The sequence below is a fragment of the Vigna unguiculata genome, chromosome 11 (assembly GCF_004118075.2).
Source record: "Vigna unguiculata cultivar IT97K-499-35 chromosome 11, ASM411807v1, whole genome shotgun sequence".
Taxonomy (NCBI): domain Eukaryota; kingdom Viridiplantae; phylum Streptophyta; class Magnoliopsida; order Fabales; family Fabaceae; genus Vigna; species Vigna unguiculata.
The window spans coordinates 5,470,727-5,494,626 of NC_040289.1; the positions used below are offsets into that span (position 1 = coordinate 5,470,727).

The 23,900-nt window shown below is 35.8% G+C and overlaps 2 protein-coding genes across 2 annotated transcripts; one reads left to right on the forward strand and one right to left on the reverse strand.

The window, feature by feature from the left end:
• Nucleotides 1-9,893: 9,893 nt before the first annotated feature.
• Nucleotides 9,894-10,271, reverse strand: LOC114170130 (uncharacterized mitochondrial protein AtMg00820-like). The gene has a single exon (XM_028055613.1). It carries the CDS (start codon nt 10,269-10,271, stop codon nt 9,894-9,896), a length of 378 nt encoding a protein of 125 aa, XP_027911414.1.
• A 5,275-nt stretch (nt 10,272-15,546) lies between these two features.
• LOC114169228 (G-type lectin S-receptor-like serine/threonine-protein kinase At1g67520) lies at nt 15,547-19,371 on the forward strand. The gene is made up of 7 exons (XM_028054280.1): nt 15,547-16,816; nt 17,134-17,241; nt 17,325-17,497; nt 17,575-17,785; nt 18,046-18,283; nt 18,366-18,516; nt 18,591-19,371. Exons 1-7 carry the CDS (start codon nt 15,649-15,651, stop codon nt 18,894-18,896), a joined length of 2,355 nt encoding a protein of 784 aa, XP_027910081.1. The 5' UTR covers nt 15,547-15,648; the 3' UTR covers nt 18,897-19,371.
• The last annotated feature ends 4,529 nt before the right edge of the window (nt 19,372-23,900 follow it).

Here is a 23,900-nt window from a genome sequence, read left to right on the forward strand (position 1 = left end):
ATATATACAGGAGCATGCACGGTTACTTAACCTAACGGAATAACAGAAAGAAAGGAACTAAGCGCCACACATGATGCATGTTAAGTGGTGGCGTCTTTGCTTCTGTTATTTTCACAACCCCCTCAAGTTGGTAGTGGATATTAAGAATTCCCAGCTTGCAGCGAATGAAATGGAAAGCAGAGGAAGCTTGTTAGGTAAACTTAAATGTGGGTAGTTGGAAGTTGTTGTATTAATTGTCTAGGAGATTGCAAAAGGTTGAGAGTGAGTCTAGCTATGATTAAGCATGCAATAGAGTTCATTAATTGTGAGTTAGGTAGTAGTTATATTTAATGAATGTAGTTGAAAGGTCATGTCCAAAGGCCTATAAAAGGACCATGTAGTGCTTCATTTCAATACACAACAAATCTGAATACAAAGAGTGTTTATCCAGAGAGACTTGTTTGTCAACAAATTGGCATCAAAGCTTGATCGAGATGGCCAGCTTAGCTAACAGCATGCCCATGTCGAAGTTATCAAAAGGCGTCAGTTATGATAACTGGAGTCTGCAAATGAAGGTTCTCCTTGGTTCCCAAGAAGTATGGGAAGTGGTCGAAAATGGGCACCAAGAACCAGAGGACATTGGAGAAATGACGATAGCCCAGATTGCTACGTTAAAAGCAACACGAGCAAAGGACAAAACGGCTCTGTACGTGCTGTACCGAGCTATTGATGAGTCCGGCTTTGAGAAGATAGCAAATGCTATGTCTTCAAAAGAAGCGTGGGACATTCTGGAGAAGGCATACAAATGGGATAACCGTGTCAAGCAAGTTCGGCTTCAAACTCTCAGAGGTGAGCTTGAAAGGATGAGGATGAAGGAAGATGAAGGGGTTGCCGAGTACGTCTCCCGAGTTGAGATCGTAGCGAATTAGCTCGGTAGAAATGGAGAGACGCTGCCCGCTTGCCGAGTGGTGGAGAAAATCTTGAGGTCGTTAACCGATGACTTCGAGAATATAGTTTGTTGGGAATCCAAGGACTTGACAGCACTCTCGATGGAAGAGCTTGTTGGGTCGCTTGAAGCGCATGAGCAGCGGAGAAGGAAGAAGAAGGAAGAGTCCCTTGATTAAGCACTCCAAGCAAAGGCAAGCATTAGGGAGAAGAAGGTTCCTTATACTCAAAACACTCGAGGCCGAAGTGGTAGAGGCAGAGGAAGATATGAAAGAGGTCAAGAACAGGTCGGCCAACAAAACTGGCGTGGCCGAGGACAAGGTGGAGGTCATGGTGGTAGAGGCCGAGGAGGTCATTCGAACAACTCAGGAGTTGAGTGCTTCAAATGTGGTAAGTACGGTCATTTTGCCAAAGACTGCTACTCAGGAGTCAAATGTTACAATTGTGGGAAGGTTGGACATTTCGCAAAGGATTGTCGATATGAAAGCAAGAAGGAAACGAACTTCCTTTCTGAGGATGTTAAGGAAGAAGGAAAATTGATGATGTCCAGGAGATCAAGTGTCGAGCTAAGTCCGAGTTGTTCTGACAACTCAGTTTCGTACCTTGATACAAGAGCAAGCAACCACATGTGCGGGGACGAGAATTTTTTTAAGGAGCTCACCAAAGTTGATGTTGGACATGTATCATTTGGAGATGCATCAAAGGTGGCAGTAAAAGGCCGGGGTACAATCTGGTACCTGCAGAAGAACAACCGAGTTGGAGAAATCAAAGATGTGTATTATGTACCCTCAAGAGCAACATATTGAGCATGGGCCAGCTGATGGAGAAAGGCTACTCGGTTCTGATGAAAGGTTGAGTACTATACTTGAAAGACAAGTCAGATCGATTGATTGCCCGAGTAGAGATGAAGAAGAACAGGATGTATAAGCTGGACTTGAAAATAATCCAAGAGAGGTGCTTGAAACTTGACGTGAAGGATGAAGCTATGAAGTGGCACTTCCGGTTTGGCCACTTGCATTTTGATGGGTTGGCCGAGTTGGTGAAAAAGGAGATGGTGCGAGGACTCCCGACGGTGGAGTTTGAAAAGAAATTTTGTGAAGAGTGTGTGCTCGGGAAGCATCCAAGGACCTCATTTCTGAGGACTGCCGAGTACTGGGCAAAGGAACAACTCAAATTAATTCACACAGACATTTGTGGACCAATTACCCTTGAATCTTTTAGTGGGAAAAGGTATTTCATTTCTTTCATAGATGATTTTTCAAGAAAAACATGGGTGTATTTTTTGAAGGAGAAATATGAGGTGTTTCAAGTGTTTAAAAGGTTCAAGGCAATGGTTGAAAAGGAGACTGGTATGCCTATCAAATCTGTTAGGTCTGATCGAGGAGGCGAGTTCATCTCATCAGAGCTCATGAAGTATTGTGAGGAGCAAGGAATAAAAAGATTTCTGACAGCATCATACTCACCCCAACAGAATGGAGTAGCTGAGAGGAAAAATTGAACCATACTTGACATGGTTCGTACAATGTTGAAAAGCAAGAACGTGCCTAAGGAGTTTTAGGCGGAAGCAGTGCAATGTGGCATCTATGTACAAAATAGATGTCCACATGCCAAGCTGAACGAGAAGACACCGCAAGAAGTCTGGAGCGGAAGAAAGCCGAGTGTGTCTCACCTCAAAGTGTTTGGTAGCATTGCTTATGGTCATGTTCCTGCTCAACAAAGGACCAAACTTGAAGATCGGAGCAAGAAGTACGTGTTTATTGGGTGTGATGAAAAAACCAAGGCGTATAGGTTGTTCAACCCAATAACAAAGAAGGTGATTATGAGCCGAGATGTTCAAGTTGATGAAGAGAGCGAGTGGAAGTGGAACAACTCGGAGAAAGAGCCTAGAAGCTTGGAAGTAGATACACCACCAACTGTGAGAGATCATGAGACTTCTGATGAAGAAGATGAACCTCTACAGCCTAGAGCGCGAAGCTTTCAAGACATATACAACTCGATTGACGAAGTACATGTTGTATGTTTCTTGGCAGATTCGGAAGACTTGAGCTTTGAAGAGGCCGTGCAGGAGGAAAAGTGGCAAATGGCAATGAATGAAGAGATCGGAGCAATCGAACACAACAACACGTGGGAGCTAACCGATCTGCCCAAAGGAGCTCGGCCTATTGGCGTAAAGTGGGTGTACAAGAAGAAAACAAACACTGAAGGAGAAGTTGAGCGATATAAAGCTCGACTCGTAGTGAAGGGGTACAAGCAGAAGGAAGGAATAGACTATGACGAAATATTCGCTCCAGTGACAAGGATGGAAACAATCAGGTTGTTTATTTCCTTAGCAGCTCAACACAGATGGACAATCTTGCAGATGGATGTGAAGTCAGCATTTCTGAATGGAGTCTTGGAGGAGGAAGTATATGTTGAACAACCACTTGGATACATGCAAAGAGGCGAAGAGAAGAAAGTCCTGAGATTGAAGAAGGCACTTTATGGCCTGAAGCAAGCTCCACGAGCATGGAATGAAAGAATCGACACTTACTTCAAAAAGAATAGGTATGAGCAATGCCCTTATGAACATGCTCTTTACATAAAGAAGAAAGGAGAAAATGTGATGTTCATTGCCCTCTATGTCGATGATCTTATATTCACGGGGAATAATGTTGAGCTAATTGAAGCATTTAAAGAAGTGATGAAGAAGGAGTTCGAGATGACCGACTTAGGTCTTATGAAGTATTTCCTTGGTTTGGAAGTCATTCAAGGGAAGGACGGTATCTTTGTGTCGCAGGAAAGGTATGTTGAGGATGTCTTAAAGAAGTTCAAGATGACGAGTTGCAACCCGGTTTCCACCCCTATGGAACCGGGCACAAAACTTTCTAAGTATGCAAATGGAGACCGAGTTGATGCGAGCAAATACCGAAGTCTGATTGGAAGTCTCAGGTATCTTACAAATACCAGACCAGATTTAATGCTGAGTGTTGGAATAGCAAGTCGGTATATGGAGGAACCGAGGTATACTCATTGGAAGGCCTTAAAGAGAATTCTAAGGTGTGTGAGAGGAACTGTGTCACTTGGTTTGATGTATACTAGGACGGATGATTACCGACTAGTCAGCTACTCAGACAGTGATTGGTGTGGAGATGTCGATGACCAGAAAAACACGTCTAAATATGTATTCTTCATGGGGAGCACGACGTTCACCTAGCTTTCAAAGAAATAGCTTATTGTAACACTGTCAACATGTGAAGCAGAGTACGTTGCAGCATCCTGGAGTGTTTGCCATGCAGTTTGGCTTAGAAACCTTCTAAGCAAACTATAATTGAAGCAAGAAAAGGGGACTATGATTCGAGTTGATAACAAGTCAACCATTGAATTGGCAAAGAACCCAGTCAATCATGAGAGAAGCAAGCACATTGATGTTCGATTTCACTTCATCCGAGAACAAGTGAAAGAAGGAAATGTAGAGTTGGAGCACGTTAAAAGTCGAGCACAAGCTGCAGATATGTATACAAAGTCGCTGCCATCCTCTCTGTTCGAGAACAATAAGATAATACTCGGAATGAAGGACAAGAAAAGCATTTAAGTTTATGGGAGGATTTTGTTAGGTAAACTTAAATGTGGGTAGTTGGAAGTTGTTGTATTAATTGTCAAGGAGATTGCAAAAGGTTGAGAGTGGGTCTAGCTATGATTAAGCATGCAATAGAGTTCATTAATTGTGAGTTAGGTAGTAGTTATATTTAATGAATGTAGTTGAAGGGTCATGTCTAAAGGCCTATAAAAGGACCATGTATTGCTTCATTTCAATACACAACAAATCTGAATACAAAGAGTGTTTATCCAGAGAGACTTGTTTGTCAACAGAGCTAAGGCTTTGGTGAGGATGTTTGCATCAATGCAATCTGAATGGCTGATTGATTATTGTAGAATAGTAGTGCGGGTTGAGCATGTTGAGCGTGAAAATCTTCCAATAAATAAAAGAGCCATTGAAACTCGCACGTGGTGGATGCAAGAGCCTTATATTTGGCCTCTGGTGAGCTTCTCGAAACTATGTTTTGTTTCTTCGATTTCCAAGCTAGAGGAGAATGACCAAGATATATAATATATCCAGACAAAGACTTTCGAGTTTTGGGGCACCCAGCCCAATTTGAATCACTAAAACTATTAAGCTTGATTTCACTATTTGCATCAAGAAAGATCCCATCTCCTGGACTTTGGTTTAGATAACGTAGAATTCTAAGCGTAGCTTGATGAAGAATGGTGGTTGGTGCATAAACATGTTGACTTAGGTTATGTACCGCGTACGTGATCTCCGATCTCATATTAGTCAAGTATATGAGTTTACCAATGAGTCTCCTAAAGGATGTAGGGTCCTTGAGAGGAGTTCCTTGATCAACAGCAGCTCGTTTGGAGAAATTCATAGGAGTAGAGACTGGTGCTGAAGCAAGCATCCCAGTTTCACGAAGAAGATGTTAGGATAAAGAGGCTCTAGAATGGAAAACTTATTCACTTTGCATTGTGTTTATTCATGGCATAAGCAATACAATTTATAGGCTTACAATTTTCGTCTGTTGTACTCTCAACGGCTATAAACGACTAGTACATTAACTACCCAATGGCTAATGCATTAACTATTCAACAGCTAGTATATTAACCACCCAACGTCTAGTACATTAACCACCCAACAACTAATACATTTAAGTTTATTAAAATAAAAACCCAACAAAACTCTCCCATAAACTTAAATGTTTCTTTTATCCTCCATCCCGATCAGTTTCTTGCAATTATTGAACAACACAATGGGTAGTGGCTTTGTAAACAAATTTGCAACTTGATCTCGGCTTCCCACATGCACCAGCTCCACATTGCCTTCCTTTACCTATTCTCGGATGAAATGAAAACGCACATCAATGTGCTTCCTCCTTTCATGGTTGACCGGATTCTTTGCCAACTCAATGGCTAACTTGTTGTCCACTCGTATGACAGTACCTTCTTCCACTAGTGCAGGAAGGCCTTTTGGCAGCGGTTATTTTTCACATTCTGCATCGGTTCCCGGACCGAGGCATATTGGGGCGAGGCCAAAGGAGGATAGCCTTTGGCCTCGGTCGCAACCCGAGGCCATATGTCACCTTTTTGCCTCGGTTCTGGTATGAACCGAGGCCTAATATTCCTTCTCATAATTAGGGTTTCCTTGTTCTACAGTTTAGGCGCGGCTGCGTTTTGGCTTGATTCGCGGTGGTTTAACATTCCGATCTGCTTCATGAGTTTTGTGGTGCGCGATTTAGGTTCAAAGTGCAGGTGGCTTCGTTCTGCTCCAATGGTTGCGATGAGGGTGGTGGACGGCGGCAACGACAAAGCGCGAACCGAACCAGAGAGAGAAGACTTTGCCGTGTTTCTGAGAAAGGGCGTGGAAGGTGCGGTGGAGCGGTTGTCTCATCTGGTGGAGGTTTCCGATTATGAGGATGGAGAAGGGCCCTGGGGGAAGGTTCCAGAACCTTCTTGTTTTGAATAAGAAGCTCCAAGAGAAGAGAAGAACGATGCATGTGAGAAAGTGCAGGTGGACGCAGATGATGGCAGCGTTAAGGGTGGTGGACGGCGGCAGGGGCTCGCATGGTGGTGTCGGGTGGTGGGCTCGCCGGAAGTCGTGGAGAGAAGAGGAGACAACAACTGGCCGAAATTTGTAGAGAAAAATGCAGAGCAGCTGGCGCGCGCGAGGAAGAAAGGGGTTCTGTTTTTTAGCCCTAATTAAACCATATGGCCTCGGTTCAATTTAGAACCGAGGCATATAACACCTATTTGGCCCCGGTTCCCTGAAACCCGAGGCATATAACACCTTTCTGGCAACCCTTTTGGCTTCGGGCCTCCTTAACCGAGGCCTATAACAGCTTTTGGCACCGGTTTTTTTTGAACCGAGGCCTATAACTACATTTGGCACCGGTTTTTGTGTGAACCGAGGCCTATAAGTTGCCTTTAATTTCAAAATTGTCACCGCATCGTTATATGCTTCGGTTCCTCGCCAACCGAGGCCTATAAGGCGAGGTAAAAATGCAATTATGCACTAGTGTTCTTGTTTCATCTCTAGTTTGCTTAGAAGATTTCTAAGCCATACCGCATGACATACACACCATGATGCTGCAACATACTCGGCTTCACACGTTGACAATGTTACTATGGGTTGCTTCTTTGAAAGCCAAGTGAACGTTGTATGGCCCATGAAAAATACATATCTAGATGTGCTTTTCCGGTCGTCTACATCTTCGCACCAATCACTATCTGAGTACCCTACTAGTTCGTAGTTGTCCGACTTAGTGTAGTATAGTTTGAGTGATATTGTTCCTCGAATATACCTTAGTATTCGCTTCAGAACCTTTCAATGACTGTAGCTCAGCTCCTTCATATACCGACTTACTATTCCAACACTTAGTAGTAAGTCTGGCGTTGTACTCGTCAGATAACGAAGGCTTCCAACCAAGCTTCGGTACTTGCTGGCATCAACTCGGTCTCCTCCATCAAACTTCGAGAGTTTTGTACCCGGTTCCATTGGGGTCGAAACCGGGTTGTAGTTTGTCATCTTGAATTTGTTCAAGATCTCCTCGGCATACCTTACTTGGGACACAAAAATGCCTTTCTCATCCTGTTTGACTTCCAAGCCAAGGAAGTACTCCATCAATCCCATGTCTGTCATCTCAAACTCCTTTGTCATTATGTCCTTGAATTCTTGAATCATCTCAGCATTGTTCCCCATGAATATAAGGTCATCTACATAAAGAACAACAAACATTACATCACCTTTACTTTTCTTTATGTACAAAGCATGTTCATATGGACATTGCTCATATCCTTTCTTCTTGAAGTACTTGTCAATGCGGTAATTCCATGCCCGAGGAGCTTGCTTCAACCCATAAAGCGCTTTCTTCAATCGAAGTACTTTCTTCTCTTCTCCTCTTCTCATGTATCTCAGTGGTAATTCAACATAAACTTCTTCCTCTAGGATTCCATTCAGAAATGCTGACTTCACGTCCATCTGATAGATCGACCATTTGTGCTGAGCTGCCATTGAAATTAGCAGTCGAACTGTCTCCATTCTAGTGACTGGCGCAAACACCTCAGCATAGTCAGTTCCCTCCTTTTGTTTATAGCCCTTAGCTACAAGCCAGGCTTTGTAACGCTCTATTTCACCTTGAGCATTCATCTTCTTCTTGTATACCCATTTCACACCAATGGGCCGAGCTCCTATCGGGGGATTGGACAACTCCCACGTGTTATTGCGCTCAATTGCATCGATCTCCTCATCCATTGCAAGTCTCCACTTCTCATCTTGCACCGCCTCCTCAAAGGTTATGTTCTCAGAACCTGCCAAAAGACAAACAACATGTACCTATTCAGTAGACTCATACAATTCTTGTATGGTTCGTATTCTCGGTCGTCGGGGTTCATCTTCATCGTTAGTGGTTTCAAAATTTTTTCCACAACTCGGTTTCCCCATTCTTGCCGAGTTGGTTTGCTACAGTCTCCACCCGAGATATGAACTCGGTTACCCCTTCGTTCTCACTACAACAATTTATAGTTTAGACCACACTAAAATAGATAACGGCTAAATAAATGTAGCCTAAACATATAATAAATAACATTTTTATAAATGATGTATAAATATCATGAAAGTCCATGATTATATAATTGTTTCTTTAAACTATGTGGGCAAAACTAGTAAAAATGTGGTCTAAAAACAGAGGTAAGGTATAAAATCAACATGTAAAATTGTTGTCTATTGTGAAAATTTTAAGCAACGGTTTTAAAAATATTGTCATACTAAAAATCGTTGTCTATTATCTATAGCTACACTCACCTATACCACGCCTAAAAAATTGTGGTCTAATCTTTAAACCACGATTTTTATAATTTATATCGTAATTTTATGCCGTTGTCTAAAGTGATTTTTGTTGTAGTGTCTCCTTCATCAGCAACCTCTCAAACTCTCCTCTAAGAGCTTGAAGACGAACTTGTTTCACACGGTCATCTCCCTTATATGTTTTCTCAAGGATCTCCCATGCCTCTTTTGAAGTCGTAGCGTTTGCTAACTTCTCAAGGCCTGCATCGTCCACAGCTTAGTACAATGCATACATAGCTTTCCTATCTTTGGGATCCGAGGTAGGCCTTCATCTGCATGCTCCACTTATCATAGTTGGCTTTTTGTGTCAACTGGGGTAAGGACATATTGTTGGCCATCACTCTCTCTTACTATTTGTTTCACTCAGACACTCGGGCAACTGACTCTCTCTAACACTCAAGAACAACCTAGCTTTCTCTAGCTCTTTGGTTGTCTACCTAGCTCTTGATACCACTTTGTTAGGATAAAGAGGCTCTAGAATGGAAAGCTTATTCACTTTGCATTGTGTTTATTCATGGCATAAGCAATACAATTTATAGGCTTACAATTTTCGTTCGTTGTACTCCCAACGGCTATAAACGACTAGTACATTAACTACCCCACGGCTAGTGCATTAACTATTCAACGGCTAGTACATTAACCACCCAATAGCTAGTACATTAACCACCCAACGGCTAATACATTTAAGTTTATTAAAATAAAAACCCAACAGAAGATCTAATGTGTACTTCCTTTGTGAGATGTGGATGCCTTTACTACTTCGTGCAACCTCGAGACCAAGAAAGAAGGTTAAATCTCTCAAATTTTTAATCTTAAAAGTCTTATCTAGAATCAAAGTAATGTTGTTAATTTCATAAATGTTATTTCCAATTAGTATGATATCATCCACGTATATCAAGAGAGTTGTCATGCTTGTTTCAGATTTCTTTACAAAAAGGGTATGATCACCTTTAGCTTGCGTATATTTATGAGACAATAAAAGGGTGGTAAGTTTCTCATACCACTAACGACTTGCCTATTTAAGGCCATACAAGGACTTGTGCAGTTTGCAAACTTGATTTGTGTTTGAAGAGTTGATATCAGGAGGAAGCTCCATTTACACTTCTTCATTCAATTCTCCGTGCAGAAAAGCGTTGTTCACATCCAGCTGGTTTAGATCCCATTTGCTCACAACAGCTTGAGAAAGCAGAAGACGAATGTTGGTGAGCTTGGCTACAAGTGAGAAGGTATCGAGGAAATCAAGGCCCTCTATCTGCGTATAACCTTTCGCAACGAGATGCGCCTTATGCCTTTCAATGGTTCCTTCAGTCTTGAACTTCACTTTGAAGACCCATTTGCAACCTATGGCATTTTGGTTAGGCGGAAAATTCACAATGGTCCAAGTTTTATTTCTTTCTAAAGTTGTCAGCTCCTCATTCATAGCTTTGCGCCATTCTTCAATTTGTGCAACTTCTTGGTAGGTAGTAGGTTCCATAATGTTGATAAGAGAACAAATCATATGTTTAAAATGAGGAGTAAGACATGAATATGATATGTAAGATTCAATGGGATGTTTTATGGTCTTAGATGACCCAGAAAACACATGATAATCTTTTAGATACGATGGAGGTCTTCTGATTCTACCAATGCAGTTTTTTATAACATCGTTATTTATTATGATTTGATAATCTTCATTAAAAGTACTGTTATCATTGTTATTTCCTGAGACGTGTTTATTTTTGTTTCAAAGACTTCTTCACTTGAGTAATCAAAGGTAGACTCAAAAATAGGTAAGAAAGGTTCATTAGATTCTTTATTCTCATTAGTTTTATTACAATATGGAAAAATGTTTTCGTGAAAGATGACATTTCTAGAAACAAACAAACATGGGTTTTAAGATTAAAAATTATGTACCCTTTAGTGTTGACTTTAAAGCCAAGAAAAACCCCAAGACTAGCACGGGAATCAAGCTTTACAATTAGCAGTTAAAGTACTATTATAGCATAGACACTAAAAAATGCGTAGATTACTAAGATCGGGTTTCTTTTTGTATAGTCTTTCAAAGGGAGAATCATTTTTCAATAAAGATGTGAGAGTAACATTTATTAAATATGCAACATACTCAACAGCAAAGTTCCAAAATTGAGATGGTAGACATGACCTGAAAAGTAGTGCTCGGGTCACATTCATTAGGTGTTGATGCTTTCGCTCCACCAGTCCATTCTGCTCTAGTGTTTCTACACAGCTTGTTTGATGTATGATCCCTTCAGCTTTATACAAATTACTCATCTTGAATTCTGGTCCATTGTCACTTCGTATGACCTTTATAGATGTCTCAAACTGATTTTTAACAAAAGATAAAAAATTGACAAGGTATTTTCGTGTTTCAGCTTTATTATTCATCAAATATACCCATGTAAATCTTGACACTACAACAAAAATCACTTTAGACAACGGCATAAAATTATGATATAAATTATAAAAACCGTAGTTTAAAGATTAGACCACAATTTTTTAGGCGTGGTATAGGTGAGTGTAGCTATAGATAATAGACAACGGTTTTTAGTATGACAATATTTTTAAAACCGTTTCTTAAAATTCTCACAATAGACAACAGTTTTACATGTTGATTCTATACCTTACCTATGTTTTTAGACCACATTTTTACTAGTTTTGCCCACATAGTTTAAAGCAACAATTATATAATCATGGACTTTCATGATATTTATACATCATTTATAAAAATGTTGTTTATTATATGTTTAGGCTACATTTATTTAATCGTTATCTATTTTAGTGTGGTCTAAACTATAAATTGTTGTAGTGTGAGTATCCATCAACAATTGTAAGATAATATCTATGAGAATGTATAGAAGGGATAGAGCATGACCCCAATATATCAACATGTATAATATCAAAGCATTTTTTTTGCACTTGAAGCATTTTTAGGGAAAGGAAGTCTTTTTTGTTTGGCAAATTGACAAGAATTACATCTATCAGTTTTAGTGTATCTGATATATGAATGTTTTTGTTTCAATATGGCTAGCCTATCATCACATAAATGGCCTAAACTATCATGCCAAAGATTAGCATCTATATTATTACATCCACGAGAATTACTTGTCCAAGCAACGAGGTTGTCAAAAACCTAGAGACCGCCACTGGTTTTAACTATACCAATCTTCTATTTTGAGGTCTGTTCCTGAATGACACAAAGATTAGTAGCAAAGATAACCTCAATATTAAGGGAACAAGTTAACATGGAGATGGAGATAAGATTATAGTCAAATGATGAAATGTAAAGAACATCTTTTAAGAGAAGTTTATCTTTTAGTTTAGTATGACCTTTGTGTCGCAATAACAGGTTTTATTAGGAAGATTTACAACAACGGGTTTGGTTTTATTAAAGAAAATGAAATGTTTTAGAGAGCATGTACATGATCAGTTGCTCTAGAATCCAGAATCCAGATATTATCTTTATTGAGATTATACGAACCAACAAAAGGGTTACCTAGTTGCGCTAGATCAGAGGAAATGGTGTTGATCTTGTTGACATGTGAGTCTGGAACATATCCTTCTTTGTTACTATTCTGCAGTAGACTCATGAAAGCTTGATATTGTTGAGAGGTTAGGCGAAAGTCCTGCTCTTGATGTCCAGTATCTTGATTTCCTTTTTGATGAACTTTTGTCGTTTTGATAGAGTTGGCTTTACTGTTGGATAACATAAGTCCTGGAGCTAACCCATGATTTCTGTAGCATACGTCTATAGTGTGTCCATTCTTTCCATAATGAAGACAAACCTTTTTTGTCATGTTCTTGAAATTCTTACCATCATTATGCGGAAATCCATTTTTCTTGTAACAGTTAGATTCTAGGTAACACGATCTTCCACAATGGGTGCAACTTATTTGATTGTTGACATTATTTACTTTGATCTCAAGCTCGTTAAACACATTGTTTCCCATAAACTGGCATTCTTGCTAAGCGACATAGGAGAAAATTTTGTTGATTGAGGGCATAGGGTCCATCAAGAGAACGTGTGATTTCACGTTATTGTATTGTTCGTTCAAGCTTCTAAGGAACTGCATGACCTGGTCTTCAACTTTCCTTTTCAAGATCAAAGATATAACACCACAGGGAGACGGACTCTTGCAAGAACATACGGGATCAGGTCTAAAATTTTCTATCTCATCCCATATAATTTCTAAGTTTCGTAAAATAACCTGTTACCGTAAGATCACCTTTTTGATGGAAGATGCCTTCATTTGTAGATTGAAAACTCGTATGAGATTGCCTTGAAAGTACCTGGCCTTGAGATCTCTCCTGATATCTTCAGCTTTATTCATCCATAGAACACTCCGACATATGGTTGGTGAAACAGAATGCATGAGCCATGATACTACCATGTTATTACATTGCCTCCAAGCTTGGTAAGTGTCTTTATATTTCTCTGGTTTAGGAGCTATACCGTCTACAAACTCGAGTTTTTTTTTTTCTTTGCAATGAGAGTAGTGACCATAGACCTACTCTAGGAGTGGTAATTATTGATGTCCAAGACTGGCAATACCAAAGAAATTGTTAGGCTTTCATTAGGATGAAGATACAAGAAACTATTCACAGAGATGTTGTTAGGTGTTTTTTTACTCATGATGAAAGATACAAAAAAAAACGAAAGAGAAACAAGAAAACGTAAAAGGAGAAGAAAGAGATTTCAGAGACGGCGCACCAGAGCACTTCGGATGAAGTGCTCTGATACCATCTTAGAAACGCGTGGCTTTCATGGTTGACGTGTCGCGGAAGGTGTTTGACTCTTGCAGAGAGTTCTGTGCATGTGAACAAAAGGCTAGCATGAAAGAAGAGAACGAAAAAGTGTATTGATGTGAAAATTGTACTATACAAAGAGAATGAAGAAAAGCAAAATATATATAGGAGCATGCATAGTTACTTAAACCTAACGGAATAACAAAAAGAAAGGAATTAAGCATTACACATGAGGCATGCTAAGTGGTGGAGTCTTTGCTTCTGTTATTTTGACACAGATGTCTTGTATGTACCGAGATGAAGAGTAATTTGATTAGCTCAACTAACTGTTAGAGAAAGGTTACTCAATGAACATGGTTTACAACCTTCTGAAATCTATGATACAATGAAAAGGATGGTTATTAGAGCTCCATTGGCTAGAAATAAGATCTTCAAGGTATGCCTGAATAGTCTTGACACTCAATGTTTTTCCATGGTTGTTCTGTTAGATGAATCTCAGTTATGACACCTATGATTAGGCCACTTAAACTTTAAAGACTTAAGTGTGTTAAGTTCAAAGAATATGTTAACTAGTCTTCCTGCAATTAAAATTGCTAAAGATTTGTGAAAATTGTTGGATTAACAAGGAAACATAGAGCCCTTTTGAGTCATTCCCTATGTAAAAAACCAACGATGTTTTGCAAGTTATATACTCTTATGTTTATGGGCATTCAACGTTCCTTTATTCCTTTGTTGGGAGAAAATAAATACTTTGTATTGATGGTGGATGATTTTAGTAAGAAATTATGGATATACCTGAGGAAGGTAAAGAATGAAGTCTTTAAGATCTCTAAGGAGTCCAAGATTCTCGTGGAAAATCAATTTGGCAAGAGTATCAAAGTTATAAGAACAGATGGTGGAGGTGAATTTACCAATATTGTGAAAAAATAAAAGCTATTGGTATTGTTGACAACTCTATTTTTCATGAGCGAATAAACCATTTTGTTACTTTAGTTCTACAAATTGCAGATATATTTACTAAGTCACACTCCATTTACACATTCTGCTTGACAAACTCTCAATGCATTTATCAATAGTATTATGAGCTTGAGGAGAGATGTTAGCATACACTCATGTTTTAGACCTATTTTCTTGTGAGTTCTAGAGTTAGCTTTGTATGTATTTATAATACACTTCTTGTATCATTCCTAATCAATCAATATGCACTTCCCTTTCATATTTCTCTTGATCTCTACAAAAATCACTAAAGACTAGATTGTTGTGTATTGATTAATCTTATTTCAATATTTCTATATAGTTTTATTGCTCAAAACTCATAGTAATGGGATAATAAAAATTATCCCAATCCATTTGGTTGCCTTTCATTGAGTCCATTTAAGGAAATAAATTTTTTTTCCTAAGAGATAATGAGATATAATAAAAGAAATTCTTCGATAATGTCTTCTACAATCAAACAAATTTATTTACTATTGAAAGCTAATTATGTAATGAATATGAACTATTAGCAAAATCCTATATTCAATTTAGTGCTTTTCTAAATAATCATATAGTAAAAATCAACAAATTAGTAGTTAGAAGAAAATTTGGGATTATTAACCTTGAGTTCCTTTTATAGTAAACTTTTAAAATCGTAATGGACCTCTAATAAATATGAACTCAATTTTCGTACTGTGTAAGAAAACAAAGTGTTAAACTTATTCATGCTGAAATGATATCACATATCTTTCAAAGTTCAATCATGTAAAACGAGATTAGTGAAAAAACCAAAAGGAATTGAAAGTGTAAGTCTCATATTATAAATCTAAAAGTTTTGTCGGCCATTATCAGTTCGTTTCCCTTTATATCGGTACCATGCGCAAACATTTTAAAAGCATTTTGAAACAGAAAAATCAATTCGTTTATAAATTAAAATTAGTTTATATATTTGTAAAATTATTTTATTAATGTTATATCGATACCAATGTCTCTTACGTCTATCCACTATTTTATAAGACAAAGTTGTAACAAAAAAATTGTGGCACATAAAAACTACATATCACATAATAGTATCACTCTCATTTCTTGGCAAAGCACCCTCTTGCAGATTAGTCTCTCCATATTTGAAGCATTCCATGAGGCTTATCCTACACAAACTACTGCTTGCTTTCATGCACTTGTGGTTGTGCTGGAGTTCTTCCACTCATGTTCATGCAGCAGATGACAGTTTAAAGCCAGGTGAAACGCTGAAATATTCTTCACCATCACTATATTCCAAGAGTCGCAAATATTTTCTGGAATTTTTTAGTGTGAGTGAAGCTCTTACTTACTTAGCAATACGAAGTGAAGATGAGATAGTTTGGGAGGGTAATAGAGAACAACCTGTGAATCAGAGTGACGTGGTTCTCTCCCTAAACTTCTCAGGGTTTCTGAAAATAGAATCTGGATCTCTGAAAAAACCAATTATTCTGTATTCTCCTCCTCAACCTATCAACAACACTGTGGCTACTTTGTTGGACACAGGGAACTTTGTGCTTCAACACCTTCACCCCAATGGGACAAACATTCTTCTGTGGCAGAGTTTTGATTACCCCACTGAAACTTTGGTCCCCACCATGAAGTTAGGTGTTAATCACAAAACAGGCCACCGTTGGTTACTTATTTCACAGATCACCATTGAGCTTGCGACCCCAGGGGCCTTTAGTCTTGAATGGGAACCGACGGAACAAGAATTGATAATAAGAAGACGAGCAAAAGTTTGTTGGAAAAGTGGGAAACTGAGGAACAATAGATTTGAGAACATCCCAGGAGATGCACAAGTAGTGTTGATCTACACCATAGTGTCGAATGAAGAAGAAGACAGCTTCTCTTTCACATCTACAAATGAAAACCTTACACGTTGGTGGTCCCTTTCGGATACTGGGATGTTATCTTACAATAATAAAAAGCGATATGTTGCAAGGGCTGATCTGTGTTATGGATATGACACAGAAGCAGGGTGCCAAAGATGGCAGGATATACCTAAGTGCAGGAGTCCTGGTGATGTGTTCACCAAAAAGACTCTACGCCTTAATTACCAAAAGCAAACCTATGATGACAATCAGAATATTAGTCACAGTGATTGTGAGGCTGCTTGCTGGAGCGATTGTAATTGCAATGCATTTGCAGAATATTTTGATGATGATACTGGATGTACTTTCTATATTTGGAATTCATCCAAAGATATTATAGTTGAAGACAGTGTTTATGGTCAAGAAGTTTACATACTGGAGAACAAAGGAAACATAACCCTTCTTCATCACGGTAGGTCTAATGCTAACTTCATTTAATTTTGTTTTTCACAGACAAAAAGTTAGTTTCAGTTTTAATGATTCCAATCATACCCTAAATTGCATAGACCCTTTAGGAAGAGTGAATAATTCTTGAGCATTTCTTTGTTTGTACAACTTCAGTGTGGATCTTCAGGGAATTGTGCTGAAATTTTTCTCTTATTTTGACTGTTTGATCTCCAAACAGAAAAACAATACAGTCATATGCTACAATGCTTAAAAATGGCTTCGAAAAATTATAAAGCCATAAAATTAGTATTTGACCCCTAAGATTTTTAATTATGTATGCAGGTACAAAAAGGTGGATATGGAAAAGTACAATAATAGCAACTACTTTACTGATAACATGTGCATCCGTTCTATTCCTAGCCATAAAGAAAAGAAAACAAGTTCTTCAAGGTAGTTACATACTTCAAACTCGTTGTTGAACGAAATCTTCTAATCTTTCTATATTTTAACATTTTTCGTTTTCAACCGAACAGAGAAGAGAAGGAAAGAAATGGCGATGAAATCATCTCTACTAGACGATTTTCGAAATGAATTGAAAAAGGGCCACGGTTTAAAAGTATTCGATTATACGTTGGTTATGGCAGCCACAAATGGATTTTCATCTGAAAACAAGTTAGGACAGGGAGGTTTCGGACCAGTTTATAAGGTGATTGAAACTAATTAACTTATTCATTCACAACTTTGCTTCAGAGCACTAATCGCCTTTTGTTCTCATTTCAAAAGGGAACTTTGCCAGCGGGAGAGGAGGTTGCCATAAAAAGACTTTCGAGAAGTTCTGCACAAGGAATTGTGGAGTTTAAAAACGAACTAACACTTATATGTGAACTTCAGCATATGAATCTTGTACAGCTACTTGGTTGCTGCATTCATGAAGAAGAGAAGATTCTAATTTACGAGTATATGCCCAACAAAAGCTTGGATTTCTATCTTTTCGGTGAGGAATGTGTTAATGATTATGTAATTAGGTGTTTGTTTTTTATGTCAAACATAAAATTAGTTTTCATTATTATGCAGCTATCCAAACACATATAGATGAACATTAATCTTTCTCAACTGCAATTGCTTTTTATGATAGATTTACTATAATTACTCATGTTTTCGTAGGTAGAACATCATCAAGAAAAACATTTTTGCATTTTATATTTGTATACTATACATTCTAACGCACATCATTACTATATGACCATGGAGAAGACTGTACAAGAAGCAAATTGCTAGATTGGAATAAGCGGTTCAACATAATACAACGAATTGCTCAAGGATTATTGTATCTTCACAAGTACTCAAGACTCAAAGTCATTCACAGAGACTTGAAAGCCAGTAACGTACTTCTTGATGAGAACATGAATCCAAAAATTTCAGATTTTGGAATGGCTAGAATTTGTAGCCAAGAAGACTCTATATCAAATACGAACAGGGTTGTTGGGACATAGTGAGCTTGCTGAACTCTTTGTTACATTTATTTTGAATCAATGTATAACTAATATTTATTTTTCATGTAAAATTTCTTGCAGTGGTTATATGTCTCCGGAATACGCCATGGAAGGAGTGTTTTCTACAAAGTCTGATGTATATAGCTTTGGAGTGTTATTGCTTGAAATAGTTAGTGGACGAAAAAACACTAGTTTTTATGATGATGACCACCCAATAAATCTAATTGGACATGTATGTAAAATAAGCTTTGGTGAGTTTGCTTTTTGGCATCATATGTTGTGTCTAATATCTAAAATTACTTTCAGGTATGGGAGTTATGGAAAGATGGAAAGTGTTTTGAATCAGTGGATCCATCATTAGAGGAGTCATTTGATTATGATGAAGTGCAGAGGTGTATTCATGTTGGTCTCATATGTGTTGAACATTATGCAAATGATAGACCTACAATGTCTGAAGTTATATCAATGTTGACAAATAAGAGTGAAAAAGTGTCTTCACCTAAAAGACCAGCATTCTATGTTCAAAGAGAGATGTTTAACAAGAATTTGTCGTCTACAGAGTTGTGTACTACTTCTACGATGGAAACTACCACTTCGTCGGAAATAGGATGAACTAATTGTGTTAAGTTCAAAGACTTGAGTGTGTTAAGTTCAAAGAATATGTTAACTGGTCTTCCCGTAATTAAAATTTTTACAAAGATTTGTGAAAATTGTTGGATTAGCAAGGAAACAGAGCCCTTTTGGGTCATTCCCTATGTCAAAAACCAACGATGTTTTGCAAGTTATATACTCTTATGTTTATGGGCCATTCGACGTTCCTTTGTTGGGAGAAAATAAATACTTTGTATTGATGGTGGATGATTTCAGTAGGAAATTATGGATATACATAACGAAGGCAAAGAATGAAGTCTTTAAGATCTCTAAGGAGTTCAAGATTCTCGTGGAAAATCAATCTGGCAAGAGTATCAAAGTTATAAGATCAGATGGTGGAGGTGAATTTACCAAGATTGTGACAAAAGAAATGTTATTGGTATTGTTGACAACTCTATTTTTCATGAATGAATCAACCATTTTGTTTCTTTGGTTCTACAAACTCTCAATGCATTTATCAATAATATTGTGAGTTTGAGGAGAGATGTTAGCATACACTCATGTTTTAGACCTATTTTCTTGTGAGTTCTAGGTTAGCTTTGTAGATATTTATAATACACTTATTGTATCATTCCTAATCAATCAATATGCACTTTCCTTTCATATTTCTCTTCATCTCTACAAAAATCACTAAAAACTTGTGTATTGATTAATCTTATTTAAATATTTCTATATAGTTTTATTGCTCAAAACTAATAAAAATTTTCCCAACCCATTTGGTTGCCCTTTCATTGTGTCCATTCAAGGAAATAAAAGATTTTTTCTAAGAGATAATGAGATATAATAAAAAGAATTCTTCGATAATATCTTCTACAATCAAACAAATTTATTTACTATTGAAAGCTAATTATGTAATGAATATGAACTATTAGCATAATCCTATTCAATTTAGTGCTTTTCTAAATAATCATACAGCAAAAATCAACAAATTAGTAGTTAGAAGAAAATTTGGGATTATTAACCTTGAGTTCCTTTTATAGTAAACTTTTAAAATCGTAATGGACCTCTAATAAATATGAACTCAATTTTCGTACTGTGTAAGAAAACAAAGTGTTAAACTTATCCATGCTGAAATGATATCACATATCTTTCAAAGTTCAATCATGTAAAACGAGATTAGTAAAAAAACCAAAAGGAATTGAAAGTGTAAGTCTTATATTATAAATCTAAAAGTTTTGTCGGCCATTATAAGTTCGTTTCCCTTTATATCGATACCATGCGCAAACATTTTAAAAGCATTTTGAAACAGAAAAATCAATTCGTTTATAAATTAAATTAGTTTATATATTTCTAAAATTATTTTATTAATGTTGTAAAATAAAATATTTAATTCATTTACAAGATAATTTTAACTTGTACAAAGAAACTAACTTCAAACCAAAATAAAAAATTATAAGTGTTTATGAAAGATTTAGCTTCAAAACTACAATATAACAACGAGTAATCAACTTAAACATACTTTTTCAATTATTTTTGTAAACATCACTGATGCTTTTCTTTTACTAAAGGGTCTTTCTTTTTCTTTCCATCTGGTCATATTTAAATATTCAACCTATAATTCATATTTTTTTACATTGTTATATAACTTTTTAAAGTATTCATCTGTTATATTTAAGATAAGTATTTTAATTTATATATATACTAGTATTTTTACCCGTGCAACGCACAGGATATCGAATTTTAAAATTAAAAATTATATTATATTTATTAAATTAATTTGAAATTATAAAAGTATAATTAAATTTAATATAAATTTTATTTTATAAAATTCAATAATAATATTTTAATTGATTTTATAATAAAAATATATTTAAGTTATTTATATATTTTTTAATAAAATGTATTATATATAACTATTTTAAATAATATATTAAGATTTAGATAATTAAAATTAAGAAATCAAATTTAATTTTGAATGAAATATTGAGTAAAAAATGTAGAAAAATATAATAGTTGTTTCTCTAATAATAAAAATGATGGATGATACAGAAATTGTTAAGTAGACTTAATAAAGATACAAACATTAGACGATACAAAAAATATGAAGAGTAAACGATATAAAGCTACAAATGATAGATCGTGCGTATAAATGTAATGTTTAATTAGTTAGTCAGATAGTACTCACTCTTTTCAGATGTGTCAGTTTGGTACTCACTTTTAAGAATGTGTCAATCAAATCTCAACTTTTGAAAAATGTCTCAATTAAGTTCATTTCACTCTTGTAAGTCATTTTAAATATTGATACCATTAATGGCGTTAATATTTTTTTCTCAAAGGGACCTGATTGAGACATCTTTTCCAAAGTTAGGACCCAATTGACACCTTTGTAAAAGTGGGTATGAATCTGACATATCCAAACAAAAGTGAGTATTATCCAATTAATTACACCTAAATATAAAAAGTAGATTCTTTAAAGATACAAATATTAGACTGCAAACAAAATATAAATAGTAAACAATCAAAACTTACAAAATGTAGACTATGTACACAAATATAAATAGTACACTATGCAAAAATACAAAGGTTAGACGTTGATAGACTCTTCTATCGGAGTCCTTTTTTTACAATTTTTTTGGATTTTGAATTTCAAATTCTAACTTTGCTCCCATATTTCATAGCTTTTAAAATTTAGAATTTAAATTCAAACTTTATTACTATATATTTTGAATTTCAAATTTGACAATATATATCCTAATTTAGAAAAAAAAATATTGAAATTGAGATTAATAGTGATTTTTATATCTTTAAAAATTTTAAGAATGTATAATTTTAACTTGTAATGATATACCAATGTCTATGTTATAAAAATTATTTTTTAAATTATTGTTTAAGTTTGTGTAAAATGTCAAAAAATATGTGAAAAATAGTTAAAAATATTTAAAAATTCATATTTAAAATTTACAATTATTTATTTATTATTTTACACCATATTTTAATTATTTTTACTATTATTATTATATTAGGACTAATATGTTAATATATTATTATATTATTAAGAACTATAGATCTTTTGTTTCTAAATATTATATTACTTGTTTATTTTCTATATCATATTTTTAACTTTTATTGTTTTTAATTGTGAATATTAATGTATTTCCATTAAATGTTTTTAATTTATCATTTTTCAGATTTTGATAATATATAAAATACGAACCTTTCTTATAAGTTAAAAATATTTGAAAGTTGTTTAGAGACATTATAAGAATCTATTGAAAAACCTACACTATTTTACAATTTTTTTTAATGTTAAAATTTAAATTTTATTGGTATATTTTTTGTTTAATTAGTCAAATAGTACCACTTTCATTCTAAAGTTTCAGTTTGGTAATTGCTTTTAGAGAAAATGTTATTGTATATAGTTCGAATTCCAATTTTCACAATATATGAATTTTAATCTTGCAATAATATTGAAATTGAAATAGTTAATTATTTCCATATCTTTAAAAAAAATTATAATTTTTATTTTTTACCTTATATTTTAATTATATTAATATTATTATATTTTATATTTACATTGTTACATATTATTATATCATTATGGGTCATCAAATTTTTTGAATATTTGAATTTATATATTTTTATCAGAAATATTAAAGTATTTATTACAAATATTAACTTTTTGTATATGTTTTTCATTTTAAATGTTAAATTTAATTTTTTTTATCACATTCTCTTTCTTTTACTGTCTGTTACGATTTCAAATTTGAATCCAAAATTTATTAATATTATTATATGTATTATGATTAATTTTTCACAACTTAAAAACGATATTATTTTCAATGAATTAATTTTGAAATTTATTCTAAAAACAAACGGAAGGAATATATTACCTAATATTATCTACTGCTTGATGTTTACAAAAATCAACTATAAGACAAGTTCAGTTTTGAAGGACATTAAATGAAAAAAAATAGTTTCCACTGTAAATTCAATGTAATGTAATATTATATAAAAATATAAAATGATAATATTACATTAATCCTACATAAATATAAATTTATTCTTAAATTAATATTTAAATTTAATCATAAATTGATATGAAGTTAAGAATACAACCATAATCAGTATTATTAGATCAATCAGTTTTCAAACACGTTAATAGAAAAAGATTTTGATTTCCAATGCAATATTTTAAAACCATAATTGATATAAAGTTAAGAATACAACCATAATAAGTAATATTAGATCAATCGGTTTTCAAGTGTAAGGCCCCTTTTATTTCCTGCCCTAGAGTTGGTGGGCTGCCCTTGTAAGTGGGCCTAAGGGTTGGCCCAGCATATAAGATATTGCTATGTTGCCCTAATTTCACCTCACTTTCACTCTTTCAGAAACCAGCCGCCATCCCTCACTACCTCACTGAACGCTCTGCTAGGGTTTGCCCTAAGGTCCACCTCATTCAAGCTCAACCCCAGTTCCGGCTCCACGTAAGTGTCCTTTTTCCAGATCTTATGGCTTCTATCGTTTTTCCCCCACTCTTTCCACGGTTAACGTTTAGTAATAATGCGCTCTCGTTCCTACCTTCTGTTTTCAGCTCCGTAGTGAGTCCTTGAGCTTTTGTGCCCCTTGGTTGCGCGTCGAAGGTCCTGTGCGAACCCATTTCCAGGTACGGGAAGTTAGGGTTCTAGTTTCGAGTCTTTCTTGGCACTGTTTATGAGTTATTTGTTGATTGTACGGTTGGATCTGTCGTTTGGATGTGTGAGAGTGCTTTGCATGAGTGGTTTGGATGAAGAACATGGTTGTACAGCGAAGAACAGTGGCGAGACCTGTTAATCTCGCCCAAGCGAGTCCATCTCGCCTAGGCGAGATGAAACAGGGAGTTCGCCTAAGTTTTTTGCGCGAAACGTCGCCCGGGCGGCTTGCTCAATTTTTGAGCGAGCAGGCAACTCGCCCAAGCGAGAGGGATCTCGCTTAAGCGAGATCCCGTGTTGCCATGCCCTTGTTTTCTTTGTATTCTCGCCTAGGCGA

What these genes read in the sequence shown, in the direction of transcription:
- LOC114169228 (XM_028054280.1), top strand. Translation starts at nt 15,649, where the DNA reads ATGAGGCTTATCCTACACAAACTACTGCTTGCTTTCATGCACTTGTGG. An exon ending in GTTTCGGACCAGTTTATAAG is followed by an intron (nt 17,498 to 17,574) that starts GTGATTGAAACT and finishes TCATTTCAAAAG; the next exon opens with GGAACTTTGCCAGCGGGAGA. An exon ending in CAATAAATCTAATTGGACAT is followed by an intron (nt 18,517 to 18,590) that starts GTATGTAAAATA and finishes AATTACTTTCAG; the next exon opens with GTATGGGAGTTATGGAAAGA.
- LOC114170130 (XM_028055613.1), bottom strand. Translation starts at nt 10,271, where the DNA reads ATGGAACCTACTACCTACCAAGAAGTTGCACAAATTGAAGAATGGCGC.